General features: G+C 37.2%; 1 protein-coding gene across 1 annotated transcript in view; it reads left to right on the top strand.

Annotated features, from left to right (window-relative positions):
• Positions 1 to 24012, top strand: part of LOC115608329 (gamma-aminobutyric acid receptor subunit pi-like) — a 39137-nt gene extending 15125 nt beyond the window's left edge. The window contains exons 4-10 of the mRNA XM_030487039.1: positions 340 to 407; positions 1825 to 2042; positions 2687 to 2769; positions 7168 to 7305; positions 16416 to 16568; positions 17429 to 17622; positions 23351 to 24012. Coding sequence (XP_030342899.1) covers positions 340 to 407; positions 1825 to 2042; positions 2687 to 2769; positions 7168 to 7305; positions 16416 to 16568; positions 17429 to 17622; positions 23351 to 23662 — 1166 coding nt within the window. The 3' untranslated portion in view covers positions 23663 to 24012. The remainder of the gene's footprint in view (positions 1 to 339; positions 408 to 1824; positions 2043 to 2686; positions 2770 to 7167; positions 7306 to 16415; positions 16569 to 17428; positions 17623 to 23350) is intronic.
• Positions 24013 to 24215: the final 203 nt, after the last annotated feature.

Genomic DNA, 24215 nt, shown 5'->3' with positions numbered 1-24215 from the left:
TGTTCCATGGGGATTGTGCCTTACACACCTTGTTGTGCAACATTTTCCTCAGCACCTTGTTTCTGGAAAAAAAGTAAATCATATAAACCAGGAAATATTCAGGAAATAAAGTATATTTATTAAAAACCAAGATACTGTTAGTCTAGAAGTATTGTGTTTTGGTTATGAAATTGTTACAATCCTTTCATAGCCTAAGTTTGAGGATTATTTCCTTTAAAAAATTTCCTTTGAACATTTAGAAAAAACCAGATCATATAGTGGAAGACTTTCTAACCAGTTCTCCTGAACACTGAGTATTAAAAAACTTTGTGCTGGACTCTGACTTTCTCTTTTTTGCAGATGGTCCTGTGTCAGTTGGAATGAGTCTGGATATTGCAAGCATTGATACGATATCAGAAATAAATATGGTATTGTAGCTTTTGCAATCTGTTTTGTTTTGCTTGTTGGTGTGTTTACAGCTGCTGGCAATGAGACTTTGACGCTTTTTGCCTTGTGCAGTCAGTGTGTGTCAGGAGATGGAATTTTATTTTTCACTACAGATAGCGGTTATAGCACTATAATAAGTGGAGAAATTCAGGTGTAAATCACACCTCTCACAGATACAAACAGAAATTTGCTACTGACTATTAATCATTGTGGAAGGCATATAGAACAGTCTTTATTTTCCAGATTGAATGTCTAAATCTTTATGCATTTCAGAGAGTTAAAGATATATTCGTGTGACTTTGAAGCCACTCCCTTTCCTTGTGATTGGACAAAGCTGAACTAGTATATTTTCCTCTTACTGTCCCACATTAATTTATTCCAGCTGTGTTTCATTAAATTTGTATATTTTTGAACAAACTATGAAATGGAGTTTACTTTTCTAATTAAAGATACTCTCGATTGGTACATAGAAATAAAAGGCAAAATTTATCAATCAGATATTCAATATTAGAAAATATTTGTGTGCTTTTGTGTATATAAAAGCGTCTGCATATATAAATATAAAAAAAAAGTTTATGTATACATAAAAGTATCTCACCATTTAATTACTCAGGTTTCCACAGAAATTGAATATTAGAATCCCTCTGTACTTAGTAAGCATTAGATAGTATTTAGAAAGGGGAAAGTAGGGTCAGTACTTAAGATGAACTTATCATCCTGATAAAAGCACCCCATAAAATTGAAAGTTCATAAAAGAAGTGCTAAGAAATAGCATGATTTTCATATAAGACTACAAAGCATATCTGAATTAAAAGGTGAATTGGGCTGAGAGCTATATTCAAGGTCTTGGGAAATTTGGTACAGTTTCCCTTGTGATGCTGAAAGGATAAATTGTGCTAAAAGATTATTCACTTCCTATTCCACTAACTTCTTTTGTCCTTTTGTCTATCTGAATTTGTACAACTTTTTCCAAAGTTTTCTTAAAAAATGCATTATTTAGTAGTTTATGAGAACAAAATGATGTTTGCAACAACTTATATAAATCATTCCAAGATTTAATGATTTACAGAGACAGATTATCTGCTTACAAAACTCTGGTGACTTCAGCTGATTTATAGCCACAGACTTAGGCTAGCAGCTTTTACTGTAAAATTCCAATAACTGCAAGAAAAAAGTCTACTCAAGATAATATTTTTTAATGATGTCAACCTCACATCAAGTGCTGGAAAATTTGGCAGTGCAAGAGCCAGTACAACTGCTCTCAGAGTGCCAGCATTTAAGAACAGAACATGGGGAGTCACAGGCTACTCGTGCCCAACAGCTGTTTCCATATACTTTTGTAAAACAGAATGTAATACAGGCTTGCTCTGTATGATAATTTTGTTTTTTCTCTTTCAGGACTACACGGCTACCATATTTCTAAGGCAACGATGGACTGATGAGAGACTTTGTTTCGATGGTAATAAGAGTTTAAGCTTAGATGGCCGGCTTGTTGAAATGCTTTGGGTACCAGATACCTTCATAGTTGATTCGAAAAGGTCTTTTCTTCATGATATCACTGTTGAGAATCGTCTCATAAGAATATACCCTAATGGAACAGTGTTGTATGCTCTACGGTATGTATATACTGCATACCAGCCTTTATATTTGACGTGTACTTATATTTTAAACTTTACAGGTTAGCATAAGTTTATGCTTAAGAAACTCTGTGTGTAAAAGTATAATACGCATGATCTTAGAGTTTTACAAATATGTAGTGTTATTGACCAATATGATTAAGTTCTTACATTTAATAATAGGTCTCCTTTTCTTCCCTAAATAGACCCTTTTATGCCAAATGCAAGAATTGCATTTTGCCATTCCAGTTGTTTTTCAATGAAGTCATCAAAGAGGAAAGCAAGCTGTGATGGTTGATTTGCATTATTTATTGTAGATTATCCTTTATAATAGATTTTGATAAATATAACAAAATTGTAAAATATGTTGCAAAATATCAGCAAAGGAAAATGCACAGTGTGAGAAAGGAACAAGGGTGGGCTTTTTGGATTGCCACAGAATTCAGCTGTTCTGGAGTGGTTTCCTGTTTGGGATGCTATTACTCTTCCACATTAGATACCAGTAAATACTAGATTTTTTTCCCCCTTGCAACAGATAATTGACCGAAAATATTAGTTTACTAGGGATACATGGCTTATTTTTATTTTTACTGATGAACAATTTTATCCCATTAATAATTAGCAATACTCTTTTTTTTTTCAAGGATCACCACAACTGTTGCATGCAGCATGGATCTGACCAAGTATCCGATGGATAAGCAGACGTGTACTTTGCAACTGGAAAGCTGTAAGACACTTAATCCTTACTATCTTTATACAGTTAGAAAAAGATCTGTGATCTTCTTCAAAGGCTAGTAGATATTATTATCAAAGAGGCTGGAGTTTTTGAAAAAGCCAAGGCACAGTATGTGACCAGTTCCTATTGAATTGCGATAGCATCTGTATAAAAAGATAAATGCAGGAGGCATTACTGAAGATAGCATGGGAGTACTGAAATGCTGCCATGCTATTAATGATTAAACAAAATATCAGGAGATTATTTTAGGCTTGGTTTTGCTACACAACCTGCAGTTATTCTGTTGGTCTTCAGGGGGAGTTCTGAGAGCAGACATCTTCCAGCACAGCCGAGAAAATGTATTTTTCTTCTCTTTCAGATAGTACGCATTTCCCCTCGCCGAGGTACAGTTCCTTTAGGAGAGAATGATAGTGGAATAAGGCTTATTTGTAAGGCATAGAGTTCATATTTAATTAATTTACTGTTTTCATACTGAAAAAATGTAATTTCATAGACAGTTCTATTCTGAAATGGGTATGTAAAGATCGTGGTATTACTAAATTGTCTCTGTGGCAGTGCCTTAGGAAAAAAATGTCATCAGTTGATGGACCAAGACTAAATACACCTTTATAAGTTCTTATTTTATCAATCCATGTCCTCATAATTTTCATTAAAATATGCTTTCTAATACTTTTTAGACATGGTTACTTTGCAAAAACCCAAATATGCATGTTTCTAATTAACTTTTTTCTGTAAGTCATATGACAAGGCTCTAGCAAAATATTTTCTGCATGGGATAACCTAAAAGGATAAGCAATTCTGTAAGATGAAAATACATGTTCTAGTATATGTCAACACATATTCAGTCTTTTGGGAGGTTTTTCAGTACTTGTCAAGTTTTACTCTTTATAATTTCAGAAATATGTGTGTGTATTCTTTGTCTCTTGTTGATAATGACCTATTAGAAGATTGCAAAGTTTCATTTTGGACAGAAACACAAAGAAAATAAACCCCCAAACCTTCCTCACACAGGAGCCCCTCTAGAATCAGCACTTTTATAAGATCTGTTTCATAAATAGTGATTTGAATTAGAATTTGGATTATCTCTAATTTCCTTTGGCATAGCATATTGGAAAATCAACATATATGGGTTTACATCAACAGCATTGCCTAGTGAGTCATTTAGTATTTTCTCTAGTTCCAAAATGAAATATATGTCCCACAGGAACTTAAAATTTATTTGACAGGATTAAAAAAATAATTCGCTGTATTATGGAAAATAAGCGTTTTCCAGAATGATTCCATCTGCTTTTTCAACAGCTCACAAGTGTCTCTTGTCCAAGGAGAAAACATGGTAATGTCCTCACAAATGTTGTCATGACACTGGTGTTTAGTTTTGATGAAAACAGCTAGAAGCAATAAATACAAAAGGAAACAGTGTGCGTTTAGCTGTGGGTCTTTTTCTTCAGTGCACTGCAATATTTTCTTTGAGATAAGCTATGTCAATTTATAGATGAAAAATGGCATCATCCTAGAATACTGCTTGCAAAAACTGTCACCTAGAATTAAGAATTGTGAATGCAACATACCTACACATCCACACAAATATGGATGTTTATAAATAAAGAGTAAAATATGTAGCAAATATTTGAGCTGAAACAAAGGTTAGGCTTTTTGTCAAGTGATTACCAATGGAAAGACAAATGTGACAAGTAATGACTTTACACAATAAAGCAACCCTAGTGGCCTTTGCAATGTGATATTCTGCTGTAACTAGTTAATAACATTTATTGACTTGTACTTTCTATGCAGCAAAATACATCTCAGCCAAAATGTTTGTTGTTTTTTTTCCCCTGTTATTGCAACACTTTAGAAGGTAGTACTGACATATGTTAGGAGACAGAGAATTGCCACTCTGTTGATATGACAGACGTGACATATGGGACTTAGAGGGCTCCTGTGTCGGTGCTGCCAGGGGGTTCATGCTCTCTCCCATGTGGTAGGGAGCACCACCTTTCATTCACGCTGAGCTAAAGGCTTTTTTCCTCAATCTTTCCCCCCACACAGCCTCCAGTCCAAATACATATTCATATTTTGGGCCTGTCTCTGAAATTTAATTTCCTTTTTGAACTTGTCCTTTACCACTTATTCAGTGAAGAGCCATGTGAAGGCACTTAACTTGTGCTTGACAATCAGGGGAAATTAAAATTAGCAACAGAAAGGTAAAGAAACTCATTTGTATTAGGCATTATGAATGTTTAATCCAAAATTTACTATTCCTGTAGTTAACCCTGTTGACATTAGCTGCTTGTACTTGTATCAACAAAGTACAGGAATGAGACATTTTGGGCTTGAGGAATTAGTTAGAATGAAAACTCAGTGTCATGTAAAGAGAATGGAGATTATTTGTAAAAGCCAAATAACACAGCTTAAGGATTTTGTCTCTATTAACTTTTGAAACATTTTATAATTAGTAAAATATTAATCCCCTGAATAAAGAATAACTTTGCACTGTGCCGTTTAACTTTACTGACTATTGGGAAGACTCTCCCCAAGAAAATTCTTCACAAATAGAGTTTTGAATTAATATTTGCAAAGAATTTTCATAGTAAGGATGACCAAAACCTACTATTGTTCAACTAATCAAAATAATTTGGAACAAAAATGGTTCTGTTAAAGCAAAACAACCTCCATTTGGGGATATGCTTGTTATCACCTCTCCCATCTCACACAACTTGGAAGACTGAATATCTTGTAAAAATTTACTGTGGTGCTCTCTAGTTCTTTAGACTTTATTTAAATATCTGCAGTTCATTTATACTAAGAGAAAGTAAAATGAATCCATGCCTGAAATCATGCATAAAACCTGCTTCTATGAACCCCTTTGTTTTGACTGAGGACAATGCAATCATTTGTTTATAGGAAATGTTACTTTTCTTTTTTGTCTCCCAAATCTGGGAAATTTCCCAGCATGTGGTTTTAGGGAATCGAAAACTTAGCTTGGACGCACATGCTTTTGGCTTAGTTTTCTGACACAGCAGTATTTTAGCTTTTATTGCTATAAATATGATAATGTGAGCAGAAATTCCTGGTCACGATACCTTTTCAAAAAACTGCCAATGATAGTGAAAACAATATATGCATTTAAAGAACCATCAGGGAAAGCATTTTCAGTGGAAATTGTCACTTTAATAGGCAACAAGCACAGTGTTTCCTTGAAATGAAATTTCTGAACGCCTGTTTTTCTTACATTAAATCGCTGTAGGAAATTAGGTCTTTTTTGTCATTGCAAGAAGCAAAGCCATTAACTTAAAAATATTAAAATGACGTTTTTATGTTAATGCATCTTCTTTTCTGTGATTCTAGAGCTTTGTTCCTTTTGCAGCATATACCCTTGTGCAATGTATTGCATTATTGTCTCACTGTAATTTACTTACAATCGACTGAAGTCTAAATATAATCATCTGCTCATGTTTCTGTCCCCTAAGCTTAGCTATTAACTTGCACGATATAAGTCTGTCAAATACAAGAATGATTGATCAAATTAAGCTAAAGGAAAAGCTGTTCAAATGCTCCCTGTTAACATGTAAATTACATTAACATAATCTTGAATTAATCATATACACTAGTCTGAAAATTGCCTGCCTTTTAATATAATGGGAAAAAGCTACAGAGGTATTTTAGCTATGATTGTGCTGCATATTGACAAGTATGTGCAAAATACAGTTGCCTTCTGATAGATGATTCATGTCCCGTCTCAGCTCCTAATTACTACTTGAAGGTTAAGAGGAAATCTCCTGGGGCCCCTGAAGTGTGCCATGCTGTTGAGCCTGCAGAAACATGAGCATTTAGGCTGGTGTCCTTGGGAAGCATCCAAGCTCCTAAGCCAAAATGTAGTCCCAAGTGATGACCCAAGCCCAGTTTAGAGCACAGCACCTGCACGCAGCAGCGCTGCTTCTCTCCTCACTCCTTCATTTCTTGGGGAATGGGGACCAAATGCACTGCATCAAGAAACACCATCCTGGAAAGCGACAAAGGGCATGCTTAACGTTTAGTCTGAATGCTGGCAGTGCTGTAATTTATGAAAGCTCTATTTCTTTAAAGCACAAAAGCTTTTGCCTTCAGAATACCGTGTGGTACTAATTTCTTTTACTAGTTTGTCATCTATACTAGAATAAAAGACACAAAAAAGACAACCTCCGAAAAGTCAGCTTTTAAATTACAAGACTTCACATTTTATTGGGAGTTTTGTTGCAAATAGGCATTACGCTCTGCCAAACCCCGTCATTGTTTATGTCTAATTGTACTTTCAGGCAGACAAAGAAGAAACAGCTGAACCATAAGCGTGCTCAACACAAATTAATTATTGTGTAAAATAAACACTTTTTTTTGGCTTGTGTATCACTACAGGGGGTTATAACATCAATGATGTCATGTTTTACTGGACTAGAGGAAATGATTCAGTTCGAGGTTTGGACACACTCCAACTGGCACAGTACACAGTAGAAGACCACTTTACGTCCGTATCTGAAGCGGTATATGAGACAGGTAAGAACACCCTTATAACACTTTCTAGATATGGTTTGGAGTATGGCTCTGGAAATGGAGCAGCATTAGGGAACTGAGCACATTACTTTCTCTTTGGATGTGACAGTTTTCATTTCTACTAGGTTGTATTCTTGAAACTGTAAATACTTTTTCAGTTGCTACCAGCAGAGAACCAGCTAATCTAAAGGTTGAGAGTTTTTGAACATTTCCTTGCAGGCTACACATTACCTAAAGAATGATAAACAAGACTTACTATGCTTCTGTGTAAAGCCAGAGTTCTTGTGAAGGAAGAAGAGCCTGTAAATTGGTCATTTAAATTGGAGAGAGATGGGGAACCCTGGGTACTCAGCTCAGAACAGTTCCCAGCCTCCTGGAAACAGCCACTCTGGCTTTACTAGGCAAGTCAAAAGCCTCTGTTCAGGCATGGATATTTCTGTGAATGTGCTGGGTGCTTTAACAACTGCAAGAAGTTGGGTTTCATGGCTAGTGTTTGTAGGAGTTGGTCTTTATCTGCAGCAGCTTCTGTCCAGCCTGCTGGGCAGCAGGGTGCAGGTTGCTCAAGCTGAGGTTCCTCTGCCCAGGGAAGGGTCAGAAGCATTTCCACACAGCTGTTCTTCTGCTGATCTTAGAAAACCACCATAGAAAGTTTCCTCTAACAGCAGGACTTAGCCTCAGGAAAAAGTCTGCTTTTGTTTATTTCCCAGAGATTTCAAAAGGGCTTTCAGAGAGTTCAAGACCTGCCAAACCTGCTTTATGCTCTTTGAGTTACTCTTGGGTCTTTCATTGCTGCTCTTCACTGCATACTCAGTTTCTCTTCTGCTGGAGTCAACAAGCCAACTGGTGTTCTTTAAAACACACACATCCTTCAAAGCTGTAGTTTCACCAGAGGGTATGTTACTAATTCTGAATCACAGAAATACAGTTTCTCTCTTCCGTTGTTGGGTAATTCTGCTTTAATAATGTAACACAGAGAAAATTTATGATCTAATTTCAGGTATTAATTCAGGCTAACAGTCAGAGTTCTCTAAATAGATATAAAACTAGAAATGAAATACGTATTAGCAGGCTACAGGATTGCAAAGTATCTTGCTACTTAAATAAGTGACATCTGCTTGCCTTCCTCTTCTTTACAGCTTCTGAGTAAGCAACATCAGATTCAATCAAAGGAGAATCATCCTTTACTGCTGTTCTGCTCAGAAGGGTATTAGGACCTGTTCACCTTACAGGCAAATAGGAAGAGGAAACCTGCTTAATTCTCACCATCTCCTGTCGCAGAGTCCAGACTCTAAAGCCGAAAAATCTTCTATTATTTTTTTACCAAATAGACTAAAATCAATTTCCAATTATAACCAAAGAGAAATGATAGGATGAACTGTGCTTGTCTTTTCAGTAAATTATGCTGTCTTCCTCCATTTATGTTGGCAGGAATCATATGTATAAAGTCAAAAGCCACTTTTTCTTGTAATTATAGATTTTAACACATGTAAGTTAATTAGATTAAAATTTCCCACACCTGCTTGTTTCAAATCTCTCGTTCAAGAAAGCCATGTTCTCAAGTGCTGTGCAGTACTTTTAAAATGAAATATCATAATCCTTTTAATTTTCTATTGAGTCATTATGTATTAGGTGTTGGTGTTTGGTTTTTTGTTTTGTGTTTTTTTTTTTTTTTTTTTTTTAAGGAAAGCAGTGCCTACTGTAGCCCAAATTAAAAGACAAAAGCAACCAAATTATGGAACTATGTAATAGATTTTGAAATGAGAAATGATGTTTTGCATTTGCTTACTTTATGATTAAGTTACATTATAAATAACAGTTATTTATAATAGTTGCAATTCAAAAGGCTAAAGATAAAGATGCAAGAGAACTGTGTGTAGTATTTCCTAACACAGCAAAAAAAGCAATCCGAATTTGATACTCTGTGAACTTGAACAAACAATACAGCTGCTGTGCGAGTGCAATATTGTACAACAGTGCAAAACCTAAGTTCACGTACAGCCACTGGCAGAGCCAAATTTAAAATGTAGTCAGCAAAATTCTTGCATAAGTAACTTCAGTAAATTTAAGAAAAGGGCATTGTGGATTAATCTTGTTTATAGAATAGCATGTATCAACAGAATAGTAATCACATTATTGTGACCACATAATAGTAAGTCACTTTGAATAATGTTAGCTAGGTTGCTGACTATGGTTTGGTGTTGATTTTGTTTTGGTACAGACCAGTTTCATTTTGGACATGGGCAAATTAATCGCTAGAACCATTTCCTACATGTCTTCATCTACAGTCCTTATTCTGCTTACTCTTGGACCCTAAAGCCATGTTACTGGAGCAGTGGGTGCTGGGTTTTTATTTTAGCTGTCTAGCCAACACCACCTGCATTCCCAGAGTAATAAATAGTGATATAAAAAAGCTTGCCTATTGGAAAAATATAAAAGCAACAAAGGACTGTTAAAGTTTAGCTTTTTGTGTAAATAATCATAGAAATAAGGCTGAAACACACTCTAAGAATTCATTTAATCTCTTCGCATGTTCCAAGGCAAGGTCATCTATACCTACAGCCTACTTCCTGACAGATGTTTCTAGGAGTAAGTTAGTCAAACCTCCAAACTGTCTGCTTCACAACCTCCCTAGATGATTTTTTTTTTTTCTTGGTGATTATTACACACATATTTTCCTCATGTCTAATCTTGATCTCCCTTGCTGCTTTTCAAACCCATTATGTGGATATGGAAGACAAATTTCTTGCTGTTTTTCATCAGGTCTTTCACTGTTTCAAGACAGATATACCTTTCTTCAGACCAACAACTTCCCTCTTTTTAATTTATATAACCAGTTTTCTAGATCTCCTGTCTTTGCTATTGGTCTCCCATGGCATTACTCTTATTTTTGCTGACATGCAGCACCCAAAACTGGGTATCCTGTTCCCATCAGATATCCTCCAAGGAGTGAAGGGTTTACTTAATGAATTTCATGAACTCTGTTCCTCTTTATCCATTCTGGATTGATATTTGCTTTTCTTGCAGGAAATTTTTTTTGACCTTGTTCAGCTTGTGATTCCTTCTAGTACTCCACCTCCTTTATTGCCCTGTAGCTACATATTTCCTGCACTCTGTTTGGGGAGCTGGTAATCCCCAGCTGAGCGTAGGACTTTGTACTTGCTTTTGTTGAATTGCATCTTGTTTTACTCAGGCTGTTTTTGATAGTTGTTGAGATAATTTTGAATTCTAATCCTGTTCTCCAATGTGGTAACATTCTTCTCTTAAAAGACTCCTGGTATGTCATCATGTTTGTCAGTGTGCAGTACTGGGCACTGGTCAGACTCCATGTATTCCCACTCAATAAATGTTTCTATTGTCACAGCAAGTGATAGCTAATTAACCTCAGTGAACATTTTTAATTGGGGAAAGAAGCAAAACATCATTTAATACTTGAGGCTACTTGGCTGTTGATAGCTTTTCTTCTGGTCCGCAACTTTCCTGAAGTCTTCCTCTCACTACTGCAAGTGTTCAGCAGAGCAGGAATGAAGAGGCTCAGCTTGCTCAGGTCTAGTATAACACTGAGTCTTCAGCCTGAACCCAGAAGGCAGGGAGAGTTATGTCAGGTAGTCAGGGCTCTTGGTGCATTTCCCCACTTAGGGAAGTGTGAAGTCAGCAAAATGACATAGTCAGATGGTATTATTTTGGCAGAATAGAAGGAAGGAAGAGACAGAAGCATAAAGTCAGTCTCTGTTGCTTGATGCCCAAAGGCAAGATATTTGCCCTCTTGAAAAAGCAAAGGGAGCTGGCTCCTGTTCCTTGTCTGCAGTCACTGCCAGGGTTTTGACTATCACAAATCCTGCTTTAGCCTCCTTGGGCTAGAGGCCGTCAGACCTTGCTTAGCTGTGCAGTGCTGAAACTCTGCTGGCCCCTGGCTGCTCCACGTTATTTGCTTCTCAGGTGGGAGGTCACGACTAAGCCAATAATGAGTTGCTCTTATTTATAATTAGTGATCTGAAAATCAAAAGGTATACTATATATATAGACTATAAAGGGTGTATAAGAGTGTCTAAATGTAACAGGCTCCTACACAGAGTGTGTGTTCATCAGTCACAGTCTCTTTCTCTTGCAATACAGGTATTGCCTTGCTTTGTCCTACAGGTGCATCTGCAGTTTCCCAAGGCTCAGGAGATTTATTAGTTAATAATCAAACCTTTCAATCAAGGTATATTAACACCCTTAGCTTCCTTCATCAGTCAGAGAATTGTATTTCAGTTGCACAACTTATTTGTTGGGTAAAAGAGGGGACTCTACTCATTCCTTACTGCATATGCTCGTTGTAAATGAATGAACAATAAAAGATTGAATACTGAAAACAACATTTTCAGCACATAGTTAAGGCAGTAAAATTCTATTTAAAGCTTTCCTGTACTGCGCCCTTAAAAGGTCCAAGAAGAGAAGATGGTGATGTGTTAGTAGAGTTATACTGACGCATTTGTGTGAGATGTACATCACGCATTTTATCTGGCACCCAAGGGATTAGCATGCATATTTCATGATAGAGAAGAATGTGCCTTTGTACCTGACTGTACAACCCTGTACAGGATACCAAAGTGCTTCTTACATAAAGAGTGATGTGGAGCAGTCTTTTACTGGAGTAGAGTTCATCAAAAAGTCCACAGGAAGTAACTGGGGGGAAGATGCTCCCATCCTGTAACACTAGAGTGGAAGTTAGGAACTGCTGATAGTGTTTGTACAGTATCAGTCCTTTGTTCAGGTGCCTCTGTTGTGACCATCTTCTGGTCAGAGGGCAGCAGGAAAGAGCAGAAATGCAGTGTTCTGCCATCAGCCAGGAAGAGACGCCATAGAAAAATGGAATAATAAAAAAATGGATGAGCTAGTGTGATAATCCTGTCTATTTCTTGGTAGTGCAGCAGTAGTCAGTGTTAATAAAGTTATCAGTATTATGGCAAGATCTATACGAAGTGTCAGATAGGCAGTGCTGTAAATGAGAATGCTGGTTTTAGAAGCCAAAATAAAAACTTCAAAGGCAGGTGATAAAAGAGGAATACACTAGCTTTTCTTGCTTTCAGAAAGATCTGCTTTAGACCTGGACAACACCTGCTCAGCTACTGGTAGAGAGTCTATGCTGGTATAACTTTCATGATATTGAAACAAGAGTAGCCAATTGGAACCAACTGAAATTCGCTTTCTGTTATCTCTACTTTAGTATTGTGAGTTGGACTAGGCATGGAGACTATTGGCTGCTATGTAGATTTGTCCCTTGTGTACAAGCTAGAGTTACTGTCTAGTTTTGTACTTCTGCCATCTAGTAAATTCTGTAAAGCCCAAGTAACTCAGCTTAATCTTCTTTTGCTATGGGGTGACCTAAGTGTAATAGCTTACCTTCTAGTAGGTTTAGCATATGTATACTGACAGTCCTTTAAGTTCAGATTCATTTGAGAACAGTAATTTGATACTTTGTAAGTGGGTAAGTGCTAACACTATGCCTTTGCTGCAGGGATAGCTGTTTGCACAGTGATTATTTCCATCACATTATCAAATTTAAATCGGAGTAGTCACACACTGAGGTGACATCCATTTTAGGCCAGAAACTTGAATGAAAAAGCATCTTCTCACTTGCCTAGAAAGGTTAGACCAGATGATCCTTGAGGTCCCTTCCAACCTGTGATTCTATGATTCTGTGAAATATTTTGTTGTCAATAAGACTCAAGCAAGGGGTAAACTTGACAGTTTTGAGGAGTTAACTCGAGCTGTACTCAAGTTAAATTTAGTAAAGCCAGGACTAAGATTACATGAACCTGTTTCACTTTCGATCTGGCTGATGGCAGCATAGTCTCAAATGTGCGAGTCAAAGGCAATGCGATTACTATCTCATATGCAACTCATGTAATAGGAGTATCAATTCTGTTTCTTTTTAAAAATTATAACTTTTGATACATGTGGAGTGTAAACGAAAAAAAGACTGTAATACTTCCTTATGTTCATTTTGTCCCATTGCTCATTTCTTTAGCATTGTAAGTATGTATTGTATACTTTTTCTTGACTACTACTTCCTTCAGTTTATTACAGGAGAAGTTCATACGAATTCTATATATAGGTTGCTTCAAAATTTCCATTATAAAAACTCTTCTGAACTCTTTAGAGAAATGCTGACACTATTATTATCGTGCTCATGATGTGTCTTGGATTCTGCAGAAAGCAGAAAGCCTTAAGGTTAGAGAAATGCCTTTTCTTTGTTCCCCCAAAAGCCACTCAGCTATAAGCTGTTATGTCTGTATTTCTCTTTGTTGCTCACATTACTTCAGAAATTTCTGGCACGAGGAAAAATAACACGAAAGAACGCAGGAACTTTCAAAGGGCTTCTCTACACTTGGAAATTGCAGCAAAGTGGCAAAACGTGGCTTTCAAGTTTGATATTTTGAACTATCTTCCCATGTACACACTTGGCTTTTATACGAAGGTGAATGGGGATACAGTTGTAGGATGCTAATGAGGAGAGGGTATTTCTGTATGGCTATTATGTATCAGCTATTTCAGAGTTTTCCGTCTTAAAGATAAGCTCGAAGGCTGAACCACAGGAACCCCCAAGTACCTGTGGTACTCTGCAGGAAGCATAGTTCAGTCTCTTCACCCCCACTTGCTGGGTACATGGCACCACATCCTTCCCTGTGGTCAGCACAGAAACAGAAGGCAGGTTTTGTGGAGGATTGTTGATGGTTTGCACCCTCTGTAGTCTCACCTGACCTCTGGGTTGACAGCCTTCCCTCACTTGCAGTGGCTGTGCCATCGTCCTGTGTGCTGGCAGCTACTCTGCTGCGGTAATGACAGTACAAACACTGCAGAGAAAATCTTCTATTTCTATTCTAAAGTATCTGCTTTGAGTTCTAGTTAAATAGCAGCCTAGAAGACTGCAAGCAAAATTCATAAAATCCTTAACAATTTTTAATAAGGTTTTAAATGATTGCTCTTCCATACTAGGAAGCCACAGATTTACAGTTGTCTGTACAACCCTAATTCTCTTTCCCTAATTATGCTTTATGCTACAGTCTTTTATGGTACAGACTCAGTGTTTTTTCACAGCACTAGTGCTTGCTTTAGTGCAAGGATGACTGCAGACAGAAGCAGAAATAATGTTGCACAGTGAACTGTAAGTTTTTCACGTCCTAAATCTTCAGTGGCTTAGTTTGGTCTGCTTACATTGAAAATCAGTTTTGGTGGGCAAAATGCCTTTTACTGAAACAACTGTATTGGTAAAAATCATAGTATTGATAGAGGCACAGTAATGTAACGTTTCTCTTTTCACATAGAAGTTATTATAACGTTATAAATCATCTTTGTCCCTCCTGCCTCATGGAGATAGTTCAAGTCTACTGTCCATCTTTCTATCCTTTTGTCTATCAGTCAGAAACTTGAAGAACTCAATATGTTGAACTTAAAGAGGAATCCTACATACATTGTATTTATACCTTCAGAAAGAGAAAGAACTGTCTGCCAACGGACTATTTAATCCATTAGTGAAAAGGCAGAGTGAACGCAGCAGAAAACTGAAGTCAGCTAAAATGAGAAATTAGACATTAATTTTTAACACATAGAATGATTTACTGAGACAAATGGTGGACGGTGCATGTCTGGATATCCTCAGATTAAGTTTAGATGTCTGTGTGAAATGTAGACTCTGTTCCAACCAAAGTAATTGAGTCCAAAGCAAGGGATAATTGGGGAAATATAAAGGCTTGTGATTAGGGTCAGACTACATAATCAATTCTGTCTGTTTTTAAGAATTCTGTGAAACCTAGTTGTTCTCTCAATGCAATTTATACAGTACTTTTAAACATGGAAATTTAACCATCCATTTGCTAGCCTGGGAGCAATAAGACGTTTCTTGGCATCTGTTACTTGCACTTCAAGCTTTTAAAAGTACTTTTATTTGACTCGATGTCTCACAGCGCACCTAAGGGATGCACAAATAGGCTGTCAGATCATATATTGTTGTTTCTGAAGTGCATTCACTGTTCCATAGTTATTTCCTGACTCACAGCACACAGCATTGGAAACAAACATGGGTCCTGGAGACCATGATCTGTTTGATTAAAATAGTTTTCAAGCATTACTCTCTCACTGATAATCTGGTGTGAATGTTGTTAAAACTAATGTCATTAAAAACTTAAACACTTTAACACTTAATTTTGAACTGGGAACTTCAGGTTAAGTAGTTTATCCCATTTAAGGTAGTACAAAGCAAGCTTCTGCCTTACTGTGATCTGTTTTATTGGTAACAGTTTGAGATCCCGTGCTTCTGCTGCCCAAATGTAGCCAAGTTTTGCTCAGTTACTGAGCTGGATAACAAATTCAGGCTCTGCTTACCAGTGTGCTGTCCCCTCATGAAACTAAATTCAGTATTTGACTCTGTGAGCCCAAACATTCATCTTCTGGAAATGACTCACTCGGAAGCCACAACAGTGACACTTCTCAGAACAACACAAACACTTCAATGCACTCATGTAAAATAAAAAACAGATAGTGAAGATGCAAAGGTATTGTTTGGTTTTAAGTGGAATATAAGAGGTAGGTCAGCAATATCAGAGAAGGTACCTTTGAGCCGCTGCTTGAGCAATAGTAAATGAAAAGCATAATAAACCAGAGATTGAGGCAGTTAAAGGTAAGGACCCATGCTAACTTCATGAAATTACAATTGCTTTTATGCTAGTTTATATAGTAGCTCATTCTTATGAATAGCCACATCTAAATACATATGTGATTTCGAATTTCCTTGCCTTGTATTATATAATGAAATATCCTTTCCATGCATTGATGAATTTATTTTTGCCTTCACTAATCCTCACTGAATTTCCAATTCAAGATGTCTTTAATGAAACTCTGGATATGGTGACTGGGTGCTATGTATTTTGATTTTATCTTTCAGTTCAATTTACAGTCTTCATGATAGAATTTTCCAGAGCTGTGTTTAATATTTTCAAGCTTATTTGTTATGTTTTTGCCACATTGTAATGCAGAAAAGTAACACAGCTTGATACTTTAAAGAACTTTTAGGAATTGCACCTTCACAATTTTTTTTTTTTTTTTTTTTTTTTTTTTTCCTGCTCTTTCCACAGGACATTACCCGAAGCTAGTGTTTCACTTTGAACTCAAGAGGAACATCTTGTATTTCATACTAGAGACATATGTGCCATCAATCCTACTGGTTGTGCTCTCCTGGGTATCGTTTTGGATAAGCCAGTCATCAGTTCCAGCCAGAATCTGCATAGGTGAGAAGCTGTTGATAAAACAAGCAAACCAAACCAAGTGTTGGATCATTAAGATGCTTTCTTTACTGCATGTACATGGCATCCACTTCCAAAAGTTGCAAACAATTCTGAGTTTCGTGGAATTCGTCTTCTAGTTTGCAATCTGCAGTACATCCTGAAGATTCCGCTTAAAGCCTTGCTATTCTTTGCCTAAGAAAATGTCTTCAGGAGCTACAGGAGATTTAGAGGCAGGGGAGGCTGCTGAAAGCAAAGGAAAAAACCTCAGTCATTTTGGAAATAATTTCAATATATTCAAACACATGGCGTGTACAGACAGAATTGTGAGGCTTTTGTGAGGTCTAATGATACATACTAATTAACAAATGAATAAGAGAATTAAAAAACATTAATTATAATTAATTTCAAACAAAGGATATTCTGAAAGGGAAAGAGTGCAGATCAGTTTTGATCGGAGTGCAGGTGGGGTGGGGAAAAAACCTCCTACAGAATAGAAGAGAAAGAAAGATTTCACATCAGATGGGCAACTGCAATGAGCAAAATGATATCTGAATGTTTTAAAGGGAGCGTTTGCACAGAATTGCAATAATTGTTAATCATAAATATAGATTGTATGACACCAGAATATCTCTCATTTTAATTTCCACTCTTCTCAGCTTTACAAACACTTCTCATGAGTGTTTTTAAGTATTTAACTTGAGAATCACAAGTTCATCTGAAAGTCTTCTTTCCAAAACATGACACATTAATTGCTGTGGCATAGGAGTTCAGAGAGCCAAAATTGTCTCGCAGAGGGCCCTCGCAGTAGAGGCCCTCATTGCTATCTGTGTTTTATCAGAACCTGTATTTTTTGCATTCCACAGGTGTTACCACAGTCCTTACTATGACAACACTGATGATGGGAGCCAGGACTTCACTCCCAAATGCTAATTGCTTTATTAAGGCAATTGATGTGTACCTCGGTATCTGCTTCAGTTTCATCTTTGGAGCACTGTTAGAGTATGCAGTGGCTCATTTCTGCACTCTGCATCAACTCAGTTCAAAGGAAGTTCCAAAGGTATTTTAATTTTTTTATTGTTATCTTGCAAAACAGACTTCAGTTATACCTGCTAAAGAGAACAAATTACCTTAGCACTAATGGAAAATGTATGTAAGGAATTTTCTATTTTGCAGTAAGGACAGTGAAAGCAGAATAACCTTAAGAAAAATTATCTGTATAACTGGAACTTTTTAGAAGAGATCAAACTGATACCCACTTCCATAATGATTTTTTCTTTGGATATGGACCTTATTGCCATTTATCAAACAATGTGATAGATGTGTCACAAAAACCACAGGCAGTTGTTGTCTCCCCTGCAGTGACATATGTTTACAGTTCAAATATTACACTGAGATTAGTGTAATACAGAAAAAAACAAAACAAAACAAAACAAAACAAAAAAAAAAAAAACAAAAAAACAAAAAACCCACATTCTGTTTATGAAACCTTCTGTGCATGCATAGTACATGGGTCAGTTTACTAGCAGACAGCCTCAGTTATTAAGTGTATATAGCCTTCAGCTTACATCTCCTCTTTCAACATCGGCAGCTGAAGCTCAGACTGGGATTCACTTTCTGTTCTGCATCATTACTATAGCAGCACTTTTTGCTGCTCTAATGAGCTTCTCACAACCCTGAAATAGTGTGGAATATACTTAAAATAAAAAGGGATCAAATCAACATGGGCATTTTTGAGCCTGGTGGTTGTCATCTTGCTGAAATAATCAGGACAGGTTCATGAAGTTTTGTCGCATCTTCCATCTTCAGTGTTTAGCACTGCTTTCATAAGCAGTGAAAAAAATCCCAAATTGGAAGCTGATTGTCTTGCAGCTTTTATGGGATGGAATCTAGTATGCATGATAGAAAAAAATATTAAGCAGCTTATGAAATTTCTGGATGAATAGAGAAAAGTAAAACATGGAAAGTGAGAATAACAGGAAAAAAGGCAGGAAGAAGGGTGGTTGAGTGCTGTGTGGATAAATGGCCACAAGAAGAAAGATTGTTAACTAGTTAAGCTAATCTATAACAGAGCATCACAAATGCCTTATCAAAGCTCCTCAGTAGGTTCAAGAAACAGGATATTAAGTTCAAGCCAAGTGGAGAAGCCTGAAAACAATGAAGATCAGCCAAGACGTGTTTTGGGGTTTGTTTTTGGTGTTTTTTTGTTTTTTTTGGTTTTTTTTTTTTTTTTCTTTTTTGGTTTTTTGGGGTTTTTTTGGGTTTTTGTTTTTGGTTTTTTTTTTTCTTGTTTTTTTTTTTTTGCCTTTTTTTGGGTTTGTTTTTTTTTTTATGGCTAGATAGTTCGACAATTAATATGGGGATTTGGCTGTTTGGATGAGAGATGGGTTCTGTAAATGCACAGCAACATGTTCAAAGCTGTCATTAGATCTAGGTCTGTGGAGAAGGACTGAAAAAAGAACACAAAGCTGAGCCACCCAGTGGATTTTAAAAGACATCCTCTGATGGCGGAATATCTGCAAATGGGCAAACACTCGTTTCGAATGAGGATTTGAGTGGAAAGCCTGAAAGTAATTTTTCTTGGCAAGGTAGCATCAGTGACAATTCCCTCTGAGCATATCCATCTTGTGAAATAAGTGGTTGTCATTTTGCTCATACAGCAGAAAAAGAAAAAAAAAGGGCAGCTTATTGCAGGTTTGCGTAAGAAAGTGAAGTGTTTCAGTGCTTGAATGATTAAGCATCTTTGGATCTGTGAAGGGCACTTATGACTGCCCTTGCCTTCACCTAGCTGTGTCAGATTCCCTTTCATCTGGGTCACAGGTAATCGTGCTTGCAGATGGGGCAGACGTGGGAACTTGTGGATTTGAAAGACGTGCATGGAAATAAGTTGAGGTACAGCTCTAAAATGAGGAAGGAAGAAAGGCTTAAGGCTGTGCTTTTGTGACAGGTTTAACGACTAAAAGGAGTGGTCTGTCACTTCAGGCATGTTTGCTGTCTTCTGCTGTGCATCAGGAGTGAGCACACCAGTCCTTGACCACACAAACAGAAGCGTATAAGGGAAGGGGCAGTTGGCTGGTCCTAGATCAGCTCAAGACACTGCAGAATAAGGACAATGCCTGTCATGTCATTTTCCTACTGTAGCCAAGGACAAGCACTGCTTACTGAGCAGGGTGCCATGGAGAGCACACCTGACTTGCATTTCTGATTTCTCACTGTAAAAAACCAGAACATCACAAGGACAGAAGTACCATCTAAAATCTCATGTCATTGTCTAGCAGGTACTTAACAATTTCTGTGTGAGTATTGTCACCATGTGTTGTCCTCATCGTATTCTCTTGTAGACACAGGTTAATTGGAAATCTCACTTCCCATTTTGTTATTCTCATATGTAAGCTGATACAGAATTTGCACTCAGAATTATGTAAATAAATGTAGGAGGTGAAATGAAAATGTAACCTCTGACTTGTATAGGAATTAGATGTACTGATTTGCTTTCCGGTTTGCTCTTTAAAGCAGTTGGGCTCTGGCATATCAGGTCCCTTTGAAGCCCTTGGGATCTCTGGTTTAGAATATAAACTGGTGAAAGAGCTCATCATACCCACACTCTTGCAGTGTCTCATATCATGTGGACCAGAACCCACAGAGACAGCTTCAAAGCTAATGGCAAAAGCAGAGGAACCACCTGCTGAAAGGAAGGTCAGGCAAAATATGCCATTCACATCAAACACATCACAGACTGCCTAAACAGAAAGGTTGCCTCTCCTCTTCTCTTGTAAGCCAAGGTGTGAATTGTGCCCTCTTAAAAACCAGAGAATTCCTCCTTGGACTTCATCTGTCTTTCACCTAAACCTCTGCCTTTTTGGTCAGAAAGCAGAAAGGTTTGAAAACTGAAAATAAGGTTATAAGGGTGGTGTTCAGCCAACATGGCGTTTCTGTGCAAGCATCGTGCAGTCTTTACGAACACTGCATAAGCTCCAGGTGTGCAACACTCTAGGTTGAAATATTTTTAATCTTGAGCACCTTTATTATTCCATGGAAGTGGCAACTTTCCTCAATTCTGTTGACTGTTAGATGTCAGCAAACACTTCAGTTAGTATAAACAGCAGTCAGTCGCAAGTGCCACATATTTTTAGGTGAGGTACAGTATGTTTCATTGATGCTACCAATTTGGTATCCTACCAGAACCCTCCTTAGTGCCAGCTGCCAACTCCTCATTGACAGCTGGAATCCAGAGAAAACTTAGTATGACATTTAAAATTAGAGCCACAGCTGAACACCTGCAACACAAATTATTAATATTATTTTTAATAATCAAAACCAGCCTAGTCTTTCATCACATTCAGTTCTCCACAGCGAGGTGGAAAAGTCTCTTTATAGCCCAGGTTTATAAAACTGCAGGTTTTTATAAACTAACAGTTGTAGTTCTCCTCGAGACTACTTTTCTCCTTTTCACGCAATGTGATACAGCACTTTTGCTGTAAACTTATCTTTGTTCTGTGAGAGCCCTGCCTTATAACACTGCAAACAGAATCAGGTACATGTACACTGTGTATGGTATTTTCTGCTTAAGTACTAACTGCCTCTTGGGGAGTAGAAAGGAGTTAAGAACAGCCTAATAAAGGTAAGCTTTCTGTGAATTGTTCACATGAGGTTGTGTGAAAAGAAAAATGGCACATACGCAATGTTCTTTCATGCTCTGCAGTAAAACTAATTCTGTACATCTTTTAGCCAGCCCTACCTGAGAGACAAATTGACTCTTACACTGAATAATGCCCCAAATCCTGTCATTTCTGAAGTATAGATGTTTTGCTCTTTTTTCCTTTTCTAAAAGATTAAGAACAGGGTAAAAAAAGTCAGGACTCTTCTGACAGGTTTCTTTGTTTTATTAACTTCTGAAGCACTGAGTGCATTCATTAGGCTGTCACTCCAGTGCCTTGTGTCAAGTGCCAGGCATTGCTGACAAAGGCTTCTCTGCCATCCTCAGCGCTTCCCTCAGCTGCATGAAGTTTTTGAAGCAGAAGAGCTAGGTATTTGTAACAGAGGTAGGCCCCAAGTAAAACTCCAAGTTTGAGATTTTGTACTATCCTGGGGACTGTTTAAGGTTCAGACTGGAATTTTATGGATTGATCCTCTTAATGCTTTATAGGCAGATTTTTATCCTGGCCTTTGGTTTCGAAATGCTCGCATAGCTGTGGGAGGCTAGGTGGAGGATGAACAAGGTTTTGTAGTCAGGAGTAATTTTAGGATGACACATTGTGTTGAGCTACGTTTATCTCTTTCAAATAAAACACACTGGATTTTTTTTTTTTTTTTTTTTTTTGGTAAATTTGAAAGTGAAAAGCAGTAATAATCTATTTTTCTAGCTCCATCTGTTCTGTTTCACTGATTCACAGCAGTCTGAGGACATTGTCCAGACTCCTCTATAATTTTCAAAGATGTTACTAATTTTAAATGATGAAAGGCTCAAGAACTGTGCCGTCTACAAGTACCCTGGGCAGAACAGCAATTCTGCACCGGCATGGAGATCACTCAGGTGCCTTAATGAGCTTTCTTTGACTTTAATAGCTGGGATATTTCTAAATGAGCTTTTTGTGTGGCTACACTTACGGCTGTACATCTCAACTTTTCTAAAGTTTGTCTTTGTCTAATCTAATGATGCAAATGGAAAAAGCAAATTGGTCAGAAGAAAGAGATTCTGCATTCCACATTTCACAAATAATTTTTTAGCCTTTTTCTACTTGTATGCCACTCACTGATTTGGAGAAAATTAAAATTATGTGTCACCTGCCTGAATTAAAATGCCCCCTCCCCAACTATACAAATTTAGGTTTAATTTAGATACATACTTGGAGCCAACCCTTGTAGCTTTGGATCTGCTGGTATCTCTACAATATCCCAAACAAAACTAAATACCCCAGAAATTTCTTGAAAGTTTATGTTTAGAGCTGAAGCTGCAGCTGATGTCTAATCCTGTGTCCTCTGAGTCAGTAACAGTAAAACCGCTGACTTCAAAGAGTGAAGATTTCATACATGAACTTCATGGCTCTGAGCCATTTCTAATCAAAGAAACAAAACCCACCAGAAGGCTTATACAACGTTCTCTAAAGAGCTGTCTTGATGCAGCGAAGCACTTAAAAACACGCTTAACCTTTGTGTAACTTTGAACTTAAAGATGGGTTTCAGGACTTGAAAGAAAATATATGAGCTGTTTAGTACTGAATTAGATCTTTATGATCCTCTTTTTTTGTGCCTTTTTTTTAAGTGATTTGATTTTCATCACAAAACACTAGGAATAGAGTAGCTAACTACACAGAAGGAAAGTATCTGGTATTCTAGGCTGCTTGATTTCGGGTGCAACCAGCTTGCCTAGGTGGTCTGACAGCTACCCCACCTTCTCCATCTACAGATTGGGCTTTGCTTTACCCACTTTTTAGACACTGAACTTTGCCAGTATTTTCACTGAGCAGAAGACAGCTTAATGTTGTGCATTTCATGGATTTGCTGCCAAGTTAAGTAAAGCTTAGTGGGCCATAGTTGAACAAGTCCAGCTTTGCTTGACAGTCTTAGGAAAGCTTTTGCAGTAGGATGTTGTTAAGTCAGTGTTTTTCGTGTAAATGGAGGCTTTGAAGGCTGGAGGGAGCTCTCTGGTGTGCGTAGGTGATGACCCTTGAAATCAAGGTGCAAGCTACAGGAGTTGTGATAAGAAAACCCCTATTATTTGCTGTAGATCTAAAATAAATAGGCAATGAAACACACACTTAAGTACCTGCTATTTTGTTTCCTATCAGGATGAGGATGAAGAGGCTGAAGAAGAGAGGAATGGAGTCTTGGCAGCAGCCACCAACAGTTGCAGTACCCCTGACAATATGAACAAGATCGATTCAAACAGAAGCAGCAAAACCAGCACTGACAGAAAAAGGGAGAGAAGTAAATACAGTGGGTGCAGTTCACCGATGTCAGTAATGAAGAGACTTTTCTGTGTCTTTGATTGCTTCCATGTTAAGAATCCTTACCACATAGACAACTATGCCAGATTTTCTTTCCCGTTATCATTCATCATAATTAATGTATTATATTGGGTATATTATTTGTATTTCTAAATATTTTAATGTGTAAAATTGGTTTAAAGTTTAGGAAGTGGGTATGGGAGGGGAAGTTGCAGAAGAATGAAGTTGCATTTGGATAAAGGGATATGAAAGGACATGCCATCTTTTCAAGCATTTCTATAAAGTTTCTTGTTTAACTCACTTTTCCACTGTTAAATGACTGTCACCCAAAACTGACTTTCCTATTAGCATGCGTGTCCCATATTAAACTGTTTATCAAAGGCCTGTAAGTCCTTTAAAAAAAATTGAATTGTCAACTTTGTAAAGTAAGAGTTACATTATACTTGTTTCTGAACTGCATTGAGTACATTTAAAAATAAAAATAATGAAGTGTTGTTTTCCTGGTATGCTGTCAGTATTCTGCTCCTTCTAGTTTTGTCAATAATGCATAAATTTTCCAGATTATATAAGAAAATGTAAAATTGCAGATCAAAGTGGTTTTGCTTCACAGTAAGAAACAGCTTTGAAGGCATGGGCTACCAACAGACACCAAACAATATATGTATCTTTTTAAGGTCACAAATATGTATCAAGAGTCTCCTTACAT

The sequence above is a fragment of the Strigops habroptila genome, chromosome 5 (genome assembly GCF_004027225.2).
Source record: "Strigops habroptila isolate Jane chromosome 5, bStrHab1.2.pri, whole genome shotgun sequence".
Lineage (NCBI taxonomy): Eukaryota > Metazoa > Chordata > Aves > Psittaciformes > Psittacidae > Strigops > Strigops habroptila.
This window is presented reverse-complemented; position numbering and strand designations above follow the sequence as displayed.